Genomic DNA, 12,204 nt, shown 5'->3' with positions numbered 1-12,204 from the left:
AGCATTTCAACGGATCTATTTGCAGATATGTAATATAATATTCATAACTATGTTTTCATTAGTGTATAATCACCTAAAACTATGAATCATTGTGTTTTCGTTCACTTAGAATGAGCCCTTCATATCTACATAGGGTCCTCTTCACAGAGTCCTTCATGTTTCTACAGTAGCCCAGAACGGACAAACCAAACACTGGCTCTGGCGGAGCCTTTCACGTTTTTTTACGTCACCTGAAGGCCACCGTAGTTCTCCGACACGCTTGTGAAACTGCGGTAACGTGAGCCGCAGAGTGTTAAACTGTAGTACCGCTAGGGCTGTAGGGCCGGCGGTGATAATGATTGTCTCAACAGCACGATATGCGGTGTTATTGCAAATTACTTATCCTAATTGTAATGCTTTATAAATAAGCTTTATTGTTAGGCTATTATAAGATGACCATTTTAAAACTAATTAAATAGACCTACTTGTTTATTGTTAAATGCAGGATACAGAAGGGCAATGAGGCGCAATGGTGTTTTTTTCAGCTGAGATGCTTTGGTTGCTATGATTAGATTAGATCAGATTAGATTAGATTAGTACAACTACAACGAAATGCAGTTTTGCATCTAACCAGAGTGCAAACTAGTAAAGACAATAAGACAATATATACAAATGAGGATATATTGGTATATGTACATAGGCATATACATATATGCAGATTGTAATTAAAGTGCAAGTGATCGACATGTTATATTCTGATGAATAATAGCTTAACTATAAATTGCATGCTGATGAACAATAGATGATATATACAGGTGGAGTTATATCTATACACAGAGATATTATGTACATAGAACTATATTCATATAGGACTAAGTGAATATATGTAAGATGAATATAGGAGGGTAGATATGTATATACAGTGGAATCATAAGTTATATATATGTATATATATATACAGGAGAGGATTGTACAGATAAGGGTAAATACAATCCTCTCCTGTTGATCCCTCCTTGATACGGAATATCTGCAGAGGTAAAAATGTCAGCACAAGGTAAAGTACTTGCTCTGGATATATGCGAAATACGTGGCGCACCCATTGCAAAGAATTTAAAAAGAAACACATGTGAACATAGCGGTTGTGGCGGTTGCTTGCCATCCAATGTAGTTGGCTTGTCAGTAGCACGGTATTTGCAATATTGGGGTTATTGTGATAGCCCTAGGTACCGGCAGGCGCCGTCTGACTTCCGTTGCTCCTAAAGTAGTGTTATGATGATAAGGATGGCCTGTGAGCGAGGCGAACGGCGTTACTACGGTTTTGCACTCTGCAGCTCACGTTACCACAGTTTTGGAAAGGGAGGAGTGAGCGGAGGGGTACTCAGTTGGTTGCAATCTGCAACCACACCACTACATACCGTCAAATCCTACGAACTGTCCCTTTAAACAAATCCTAATGTATAATCGGGTTATTTTCATCTTGACCACTTTACAAATGATCATAAATTAAATCCCTGAACAAGAGGATACAGATATTGAGCAAATGATTGAGCCAATGTTCTTTCTGTAGAACTTATTTGTATTTCATGGTTTGTGATATTTATTCTGTTTGTTTAAATTTGTGTTAACATTCAGATTCAGAGAGAGAGAGAGAGAGACAGAGAGAGAGAGAGAGAGAGAGAGAGAGATATAAAGGACAAAAACAAGGAGAAAAACCTGATACTTATTATAATTTTCCATCAAAATTGCCGACTCTCTGCTTTAAAAGTCTCCCATGTGGATTTGACAACAATAGGTACACTGGCAGCCTCAGCGCACTGTATTCTGGGAATGCTGTGAAAAAGCAAGTGGAACTCTGAGATGTGAAATGTAATTTCCATATTTAATCATCTGAATGTTGCTCCGTGACTGAATGCGAGAGGGCGTTGTGCACGCATGTGTGTGTTTATGGATTTAAATGAAGACAGGAAAGTCTAGCTTCAGGGGATGTTTTTTATTTATTCCTTCTTTCCAACCTGTCAGCTACTTGTTGCCATGGTAGCGTTATGTCAGAAGTGTAACACAGTGTGTGTGCGTATGTGTTATGATGCTGACGGATGCAGCTGCTGGGGCCAGATGTGGTCACTGACACAGTGAACACCCTCTGTCATTTCCCCCGATGCACAAACACACACAGACGTACAGTGCTAGCACTCGTAAAATACAAAATATAGGTCAAAATGGAAATGTGAGACTGACAAGATGTTCAGTTCTGTTTTGAGCTTTGATTATATTAATCACCTTGAGTCAGTGTGTTCTCAATAAAATGTCGAGCAACAGCTTTATTGTGTTGAAGTGGTATTCGAGGTCACAGTGGCAGATACTGTGTTTGTGTAAACCTCTGTATGGCTGAATACCACAATGGGTAACTGAGCGTGTGTGTGTGTACCTTTCACACATTTTTTATCTGTTCAAAATATACCTTAAAGGGAGATTTGTGAAGTATTTAATACTCTTATCAACATGGGAGTGGGCAAATATGGTTCAGATCAAGTTCTATCTGTCTGTAGACATTTTTTACTTTTACTTTTTTTCATTGTTTAGACTAACAGCTAAACAACAGCTACATTTCAGCTGCTGTTTCTTCCTCACTCACACAAGCTTATACTATAATTCTAATGTCTTTCTTGACTAGGTGTAGTGTAATCTGCGGTTGTTATGTTGTTCGGATTTCTTGTCGGCAAAGTCAACAACAATCCTACTGGCAGTAAATGTGCACCTTTTGGACTGTAAGCCAAGAATTAGAAGACTTTGGTTGTTGAGCGTCGTGTGAATATCCTCTAATGCTCGACATTAACGAGCTGCGATGCTGAAATTCTGCCGTTTTCATTTTCACATCACACAGACGGTCACACAGCAGACTGAACGTCACAGAAGCTGCAGCATTAGAGGAGGAATTTAAACAACTGTTACTCGTACATATTGGATATTTGACTAGTAAACAGCTCCTACAATATAATACAGCTGAGTGTAGCTGAACTTGAACCCCACATCTCATAACTCTACAGGTTCAACTGTAGCTGCCGAACCAGGCAGCAACACAACAAAGATGTAACTGATTTTAGTTGAACTTGGGTTAAACAATGTCTCTCTCTCTCACGCAGACGCATGACACACACAACAAGGAATGTAAAGCTAATACCTGTTAAGTCATGTGTGACCAGTTACAGTTAAACCATCTGCTCCGACCTCATTAGACCCATTGTCTTTCCTGTATACTGTGAAGCACAAATACACACACGGACACACACATACTAGTGACAAGACACTGGATAAGAAAGGTCCAATGAGTCATGTCCTTTATCCAGTAAGTCTTTGTTATTTATTTCCATCTTTACAGAATGCTGCTGTGCATCTAATTAAAACTCATCAGAACAGTGTGAAACCTGTGACTTATAAAAATTGGGATTTTTATGATGATATGCACTTACTTCTTCAAATATTGAGCAATGAACATAGCTTTTTATTTCATTTTCCCCCTGGAATCAAACCAAATTTTTAATCATATTGCTGAGTGGTATATCCTAGTCTGGCATTAAATAGATTTTTTAAATGCCAGAATCGATATAATAGCTTCATTTGAGTCTATGCGGAGGTAGAAGGAAGTTACCGCTTTTATTGTTGTAGTCTGAGTAACGTGACGTCATATCCGTTCCGTATCCGTCAACCAAAACAAACCGCAGCGAGCCGAAACGGGAAAGTAGAAAACGGCGGAGGGTCGGCATGGATACGACCTGCACCTTCACATGTTAAATCCAAAGCGGTAAACACTACACATCCCAGCCTTAGTATATCCTGATCGTTATATCTGATATGATCTGGTTTGTATATTGCATTATTTTCAGTTCAATGTTCTCTAATATGATTTTAATTCGGAAATATTCGTCAGCATAATAAATGCAGGTAAGGCAGGTTTACTCTGAGATTTCCCTGAATATACCTGGAGAAAATGACTGCATGAACACATCACTCATGCAAAGATAAGGAGCTGTTAATATATACATCAGTTCAGAGTGTGCACACGTAACTTAGACATGTGAATTAATATTTTACACACACATGCACACACTGCATGTCAATAAATATGAAGATACTCTATGTATGACGAAAAAAGAATAAATAAAAGCATACAGGCATCATGTGAGTAGATTTAAATGCAGATAGTGTGACATGCAGTCATGAATACATTCACACACACACGCTGCATGTGCTTCAATTTAAACACCAGTTATAGATTCAGACATGCGCTCATGAATAAATAATGCACAGCAATTCTGAGGCCGATCTTGTGATATTTAGCAGAGCATTAGCGCCAAAATAAACTGCTCTGAAAGAGAAGAACATCACTTTTCTTTTAATCTTTTTTGATTGTTTTTTGTGTGTTTCATGTTTGTCTGCAAATTTAGCTTGTCCAGATGCTGTTTTACATTATTCATGTCCGAAACACAGCCTTGTTAAAACACACAAATACACCCTCACGATGCATTTAAACAGAATTCATGCTGTGCACTCTCGCTCCCCAAAAGAACAATTCACAAACAACATGGAATATGAGACATTCACTCATGCATTAACAATACTCACACTCACATATAGAGCGGGAGGATAAAGTGTGACCTGAGGCCAGCTAGTCATGTTTGACCTTGTTAGAGCTGTACTCATTTAAAAGTTGCCCCACTGTTTGTAAACAGCAATACACACTCCTAAATGTATTGTACAGATATATTAAAGGTGCTATGTGAAACATTTCGACATCCATAAATCATGACTGTATTTAAAGGGGACATAATATGCTCATTTTTAGATTCATACTTGTATTTTGGGTTTCTACTAGAACATGTTTACATGCGTTAATGTTCAAAAGACACTTTATTTTTCTCATACTGTCTGTCTGAATATACCTGAATTCACCTTCTGTCTGAAACGCCGAGTTTTAACGCCTGTCTCTTTAAGACCCCCACCCGAAAATGCCCAATCTGCTCTGATTGGCTTGCGAGAAAAATATGGTGCATCATTGCAAAGGTAGTTCTCAAGCTGTGGGCGGTGATATTCTAACCAGTGGGCAACCTCCGGGTCTGAAAAGTGAAGCCAATGCCTTAAACTTGCATTATTTCTAACAGCCAGCAGGGGGCGACTCCTCTGGTTGCAAAAAGAAGTCTGATTATATAGAAGTCTATGAGAAAATGAGCCTACTTCTCACTTGATTTATCACCTCAGTAAACATTGTCAACATGAGTTTATGGTCTCAATCGCTAGTTTCAAGTCTTCTTCAATACAGCATGATGTTCATTTAGTAAATTATGGTCCCATTTAGAGTCAAATAGACCATAAAGCAGGGGATGCTTTAGGGCGGGGCTACCTTGTGATTGACAGGTCGCTACCACGGCGTTGTCCGGTCTGGGAGTTGTCCGTGTTTTCATCTTAGAGCTTTAACTCTTTCACAGTGTGTTTTCAGTTCATGAAAGTTAATAGTAACATTTTAGTCGCCTTAAAATGTCTTATTCAGCGTTGGGTTGTACTTGGTGCTTGGTTGTACTGTAATTGGTGGACTTTCTCACTCATAATTTTGCATTGGGAGAGAAGCAAGAAGGCGCTCGTTTTCCAGCTCAAACTCAGTTGAGCTTCCAGATTTTCTGTTGCCAGCAGATGATCAGCACTCCTCGTTTGTCTCTTCATTTATCTGCCACTCTCTCTCTTTTACATACAGGTGCCCTGAACCAGCGCAGCTGGGGTAAGAAGTACCCGTCCTGTAACAGCGCCAGGCAGTCTCCTGTGGACATCGACGAGACGTTTACTCAAGTCAGGCTGCAGTACCAGAATCTACAGCTAGAGGGCTGGGACAAACCCACGGCAGAGTCCAGCACCATCCACAACGACGGGAAGACCGGTATGTCGATGCTCTTCCACTCCTCTGTATGTACCTTTTCCTGCAGAGCCCAAACCTTTTCCCAAATGTAACTTTTTTAATACTGTACGTCCAGTTCAAGCTGTGGAAGCCATGTTTTGCACCCTGCGGGAAATCAGACCACGACCTGTTTCACTTCTATTGAAAAATGAGTGGCATGTAGGATTTTTCTTTTTCCCTTTCAATCCCAGATTAAAGCAGCACCCAGAGGAGGAAGGTAACAGTATGTAGTAGATTCAATCTATGGAAATGATTGTGACATCATTCCGGTGCTGTAAAACACAACATCTTAATCCCTAGATGTGGAAAGAAGCTTAACTTTCCAGAAGCAGATTCACAACTCCGAGGGTTAATGATGGAAAGGAGCAGCGAGGATTAAAAGGAGAAAGAGTCAGACAATGAAAGAGAGAGAGAGAGATAGAGATGGAGAAGTAATTCAGAGAGAGGCAACCAGAGGGACGGCAGCACCGACTAGGATGATCGATGTCAAGAAGGCAGAGATGAAACTGAGCAACAGAAAAGCAGCAACAAAAGAGCAAGAGGGGAAAAATGTACACAGGGAGAGAGCAGGGGAGAGAAATGAGGCCGATGTGGAGCGACAGTGAGAGGAGAGGCAGCGTGAGGAGTGATGTCTGGTCTGATAAACAAATGAAAGCTGTCGGAGCTATCATCACCATCTCTCCGATACAGCCTGAGCTCTCTCTGTGTGTGTGTGTGTGTGTCGTCTATACATTAATGATCCTAAAATGAATCTCTTTCTCTGTGAAGCCAGAGAGGAAATTGCATATTGAAACAGATATTGCATAGCTGCCAGATATTAAGAGAGAAATTCTTGATCTGCACAGCCTCACCAAGCTGGATGTTCCAGCCTGTTATGATCTATCCTTCAATAAAGAAAATAGATCTTCAGAACATTTTAGGGATGCACCGATACCGATACCAGTATTCGGTATCCGGTCCGTGTGTGTGTCTGTGAATGATTAGACTAGATCAAGTTTGGCACCTTGCATGGCAGCCTCTGCCATCAGTGTATGAATGTGTAAATCATGTAGTGTAAAGTGCTTTGAGAGGTCGGAAGACTAGAAAGGCGCTATATAAATCTTGCCAGTTGCTCAGAGCCAGAAGATCCAATTTTGGACAAAGCCGTGGAGCCTGGTGGCCAAGCAACCACGACACAGCTGAATAATGGAGACTGAAGGTCTTGTTAATAAAGCAAACATATTGATTAAGCCTGTTATAGGAAAGGTTCGTCTCTGACAGTCTGACAGTCTTCAGTGTAACTCATAATTTTTGTTATGTGTGTGTGTTTTAGTGTCCATCCGTGTGGAAGGGGAGTTCTTAGTGAGCGGAGGAGGGCTGACCTCCAGGTTCCGTGTCGGTACCATCTCCTTCCACTGGGGGCGCTGCAACGCAACATCAGAAGGGTCTGAACACAGCCTGAATGGGATGAAATACCCTCTGGAGGTACAGCAGCACACAGCATCTGTTTGTCTATCATCATCATCATATTCATTGACATCAACTAACCAACCTGTTTCTCGCTCTCATTCAGATGCAGATACACTGTTACGATGCAGATGACTACCAGAGTCTGGACGATGCTATCAGGGAAGGAGGGAGGATCGCTGCTTTGGCCGTGCTCTTTGAGGTAGGTCGATACCTAAAGCGATGAGATTAGAGGTGTATATTTTTCTATGAATTCCACAACAGAAGCTCATGTTCTTTTTCCACAGATCAGCTTGGAAGACAACGAGAACTTCAGTCCTGTTATAGAGGCCGTCAACACCGTCAGCAGGTTTGGTAGGTCACCTCTACATACAGTACTATTGGTGTTCAAATCAATGGACTAGCACCTGATTACTTGTTAGACATGCTCTCAATTTAGTCCCTGGGTGAGGACCAAGATCTACAAGGAGGCAGCTTTTAGTGTCTATTATCCTTGCCTCTAAGTACCTTTAAAAGAAATCTTAAAACATATATTTTTAGTTTAGCTTTCACATAATCCTAATCCTTAACCCCTTAAAAAAATATAATATATTTTTATCTTTCAGTCTACCCTCTTTTACTGTGTTATGTTCATTGTATTGTTGTATTTTTATTGTATTGTTAAGCACTTTGTATTGCAATTTTGCACAAAAAGGCACTATATATATATTTATATATATATATATATATATATATATATATATATATATATAAATAAATATAAATAAATAAAAATAAAAAATAGACATCCTCTACAAAGTAGCTGGGTGCAGGTGGTGCCAAAATAAAAGAATAAAAAAATGTAAATAAGTATTTGATTTTCTGTTTATTAGACAAAATCCTGATTGTGTTCGGGAGAATATTTGTGTTTAATCAACAGAGACAGCAGCAGCAGAAGAAAAGCAAAATGTGAGGTTGATTGGGATGATTGGTGCAAAATCTAGTAAAGCTGGCAAATAAGGAGTTCAAAGATATTCTACAAATTAACAATAAATTAGAGTCTGACACAGTGTACTCCAATCAAAATTAAATTTTAATTAAATTAGTGTTCAAAATTAAAATGTTATCAACAGAACTAGCAGCTAAATTTCCATGAAGTCAAAAATAAATGTTAGATTTAATATAATTTTAGCAGACAAACTATGCTACAAACATTATTGCACAAAAAAATGATGCTTTTCTCTCCTAAAATGAATCATAAAAGGTCGCTGATTAGCTTTTAATGAATATCATTATGCATAACATAGACTTAACATACAGTCTGACATTCTGAAAATGCTTGGTCCCATGTGGTGTTACAGCTCGGGGCAAAACATGGGATGCATTTACAAAAAAAAAGCACAGCAAAGACTCTTCCTGCTGCGCAAAATAAGGAGTTTTGACATCAGCCAATGCACTTTAAACACAGTATACCAATCCCTATACTCACTTTTAACATTGCGCACCTCAGTGTCAACAGCAACACAAAGCTTTACAATCACAGGCCGCAAGGAAACCTCAAAGAAAAACTAAAAAAAGGTTTGTCCCTGTTGCCATAAAATATCTTAATCAGTAAGGACAGCTACTTCTACTGCTACCTCGGCACACAGCATTTTATATCTATTTATTTAACCTTGATTCAGTCCTCGCCGTCGAGTATCTGCTGCTCCTTTTAAAGTAGCTTCTTTTGGGTCCTGTGTTTATTATGTAATGTGTTTTATGTCTTAGTGTGTCCTCTCTGGATGTGATATGTTGTGTTTTAATGTACCCTTTTTTCTTCTTTTTTGTTTTACCAGGTAAGAGCGGCTCGCTGGAAGCTTTCACCTTACGCTCCCTGATGCCAAATAACACAGATAAATATTACATCTACAACGGCTCACTAACTGCACCTCCCTGCTCTGAATCAGTGGAATGGGTCGTCTTTAAACACACCGTGGCCATTTCAGAAACACAGGTCAGTAGGGTTTATCACACACACACACACACACACACACACACACACACACACACACACACACAGGTGTCCACTGCTATGGAGGACTGAACCTGCCAAAATCATAAATAACTAAATAAATGACTTGATAAATGAATAAATATTTCATTAAATGTTGCAAAAATAATATTAAAAATAAATGTAGCCATTAAATAATTGATAACATGTGACATAAATTACTATTTCTGTTTTAATCTTCTTTATTTATTTATTTATCTTTGTATTAATTCCCTTATTTATTTACTCCTATGTTTAATTTTCCGTTTTATTTAATTATGTATTTATTTTTATTAATTTCTAAATGATTTTTTTTTAGTTTTGCATTTATTTATTTATTTTTATTTATTTTGTATTATTTTATATTTATTTTTAAATTTATTTATATATTTATGTATTTATTTATGCACGATTTTCCCTTTGCATTTCACCCCCTCCGAAAAATTGATTGCATTAATATGTTAAAGAAATTAGTGGCGTTAAAACAAATTTGCGTTAACTTTGACAGCCCTAGAAATAATATTAAAATAGATGTTTATTTAGCTTTTTTTTTTATCATGTAAAGGTCATAAAAATCCTGTTCTGTAAAGTTTACATTATTGCTGCCTGTAGTTGTCTAGTTATAGTCTGAGGCTGGTTCCAGGTCAGCTGTCTTTGACGTCTGTGAACAAAATCAAAACACAACCTCTCATTGAAGCGATGCAATGTGACAGATTGAGCCAAAATGTGAACTTCCAGAAAAGGTTTTTTTGTAGTTGGTATGATCCAGGCGACGCCGTAACGTTACTGCAGCTCGATTCCAGGGTTAAGACGTTTAAGAACCAGCGACTCTGAATGAAATCATCTGTGTAATAATCATCAATTATATAGCAGAATAATGGAGAGTGAATGAGGTCATGAAAGTGTGTGTGTTCTCTGTGCATATTTGTGTGTGTGTGTGTGTGTGTGTGTGTGTGTGTGTGCTTGTGTTTGTCTGTGTTTGCATGATTGAAACGGGGGTGGCAAGGCATGACATGTGCACATCTTAGCCAACCAAAAATAGAGCAGCGCTGTCTCTCTGCCTCTGCCTGGCACCGAAACAAGCCTCTTAAACACACACACTCATTCACATGCATCAGTTTTGGGTTTATTTTGGCAACTGCATAAAAACGGAAAGATGCAACAAACACTTCTTTCGTTTCTTTGTTCCTGTTGCTATTTTCTCTCTTCTCAATCTCTGTCTGTCTGTCTGTCTGTCTGTCTGTCTGTACCCAGCTGGAGGTGTTTTGTGAGGTGATGACCATGGAGCAGGCTGGATATGTGATACTGACAGATTACCTGCAGAACAACTACAGGGAGCAGCAGCAGCAGTTCATGGGTCAGGTGTTCGCCTCGTACACCGGAGTGGAGGACGTGCTCACACCCAGTACGTCATTAAACAACCCAAAACAAAACGTTTGCTTCTTGTTTGTTTCACCTTTGTGTGTTTCTGCTCTTAAAGGGAGAGTTTGGATTTTTTTTTTATGTGGGGTTGTATGAGGTACTTATCCATAGTCAGTGTATTACCTACAGTAGATGACGGTCGGCATGCACCCAAAAACAGCTGTCAGTGTGTCAGTGTGGTGACTTGACTACGACTTGCCCCAAACTGCATGTGATTATCATAAAGTGGGCATGTCTGTAAAGGGGAGACTCGTGGGTACCCATAGAACCCATTTACATTCACATATCTGGAGGTCAGAGGTCAAGGGACCCCTTTGAAAATGGCCATGACAGTTTTGCCTCGCCAAAATTTAGTGTAAGTTTGGAGCGTTATTTAACCTCCTTCTCAACAAGCTAGTATGACATGGTTGGTACCAATGGATTCTCTAGGTTTTCTATTTTCATATGATGCCAATATCTTCACTCTAGTTCCCGGTGCTGATCCTGTTTTGACTTGGGGGCAAGGGCTTTGTGCATATAGTTCCATCTAGCAACTTGCTCTGTGGACTATGAGAACTGATAACTGTGCTACATCCGAGCCACAGCTTCGGTTACAAGTTTTTCATTTTAGTTTACATGACACATTTACTGAATCCATTTTTTTTATGTTGACATCCCCCCCTGAGGTGCCATTTGATGCCATACTTTTTAGTCTCGGAGCTGAAAAGTCATGTACCATCACATCACTCGCCTGCTCTCCGTGAGTTTAGACTGGCAGAGATCTCAAGTGTTGGCTGAGACTATTGATCAGCAGTGCTGTTAACTCCCAGCAGATACAGCAGGCTATGATTTTGTACCATAAAAAAACTCTTCCTTATTAGTCTTTAAAGAGTTCTCCAAAGCTCTAAAATCTCATTAAAATTATTAAATTCATACCAAATTTTGGGCGGCATGGGGGAGAAAATTGAATCCCCTCCTTCAGGGATCAATATAAATATTACCTTATTAATCTTATTTCTTTTTTTTAACCATTAAAAAGAAAAGATATTCTTCTGCTTTCTCTGCAGCTGTAAAAGTGTCCCCCAAGGTCAGCCGAGTCCCGATCATCAAAAGATAAAACGCTCTCCGTCTTCATAAAGTCGACCCTCCAGTAAAGTGGAGTCTTTTGGGTTGCCAGGGAGCTCCACTTTGTAGTTCGGCGCCCTGCTCCTCTCAGCGCAGGCAATTTATTTTGCAGCTCTTTTTGAAATTGAAATAAAGTATTCAGAAATTCAGAGACGTGTCTTTTTTTTTTTGCCTGTAACAAATTCATGCAGCGCCGCACACACACACACACACACACACACACATGCACCCACCTCCCACTCACTGCCACGCTCACCTCCTGAGCTGGGCTTCTTTAAAATGGATTCCTATTTTCCTCCATTTT

The 12,204-nt window shown here is 39.3% G+C and overlaps 1 protein-coding gene across 3 annotated transcripts in view; it reads left to right on the top strand.

Moving 5' to 3' along the window:
• Positions 1-12,204, top strand: part of ptprz1b (protein tyrosine phosphatase receptor type Z1b) — a 69,537-nt gene that overhangs the window by 42,225 nt on the left and 15,108 nt on the right. For all 3 annotated transcript variants that reach the window (XM_037760116.1, XM_037760118.1, XM_037760117.1), the window contains exons 3-8: positions 5,723-5,902; positions 7,233-7,384; positions 7,473-7,568; positions 7,654-7,720; positions 9,181-9,338; positions 10,629-10,779. In XM_037760116.1, coding sequence (XP_037616044.1) covers positions 5,723-5,902; positions 7,233-7,384; positions 7,473-7,568; positions 7,654-7,720; positions 9,181-9,338; positions 10,629-10,779 — 804 coding nt within the window. The remainder of the gene's footprint in view (positions 1-5,722; positions 5,903-7,232; positions 7,385-7,472; positions 7,569-7,653; positions 7,721-9,180; positions 9,339-10,628; positions 10,780-12,204) is intronic.

This window comes from Sebastes umbrosus, chromosome 23 (genome assembly GCF_015220745.1).
Source record: "Sebastes umbrosus isolate fSebUmb1 chromosome 23, fSebUmb1.pri, whole genome shotgun sequence".
Classification (NCBI taxonomy): domain Eukaryota; kingdom Metazoa; phylum Chordata; class Actinopteri; order Perciformes; family Sebastidae; genus Sebastes; species Sebastes umbrosus.
Note: the sequence above shows the minus strand (reverse complement) of the source record. Positions and strands in the feature narration are given on the sequence as shown.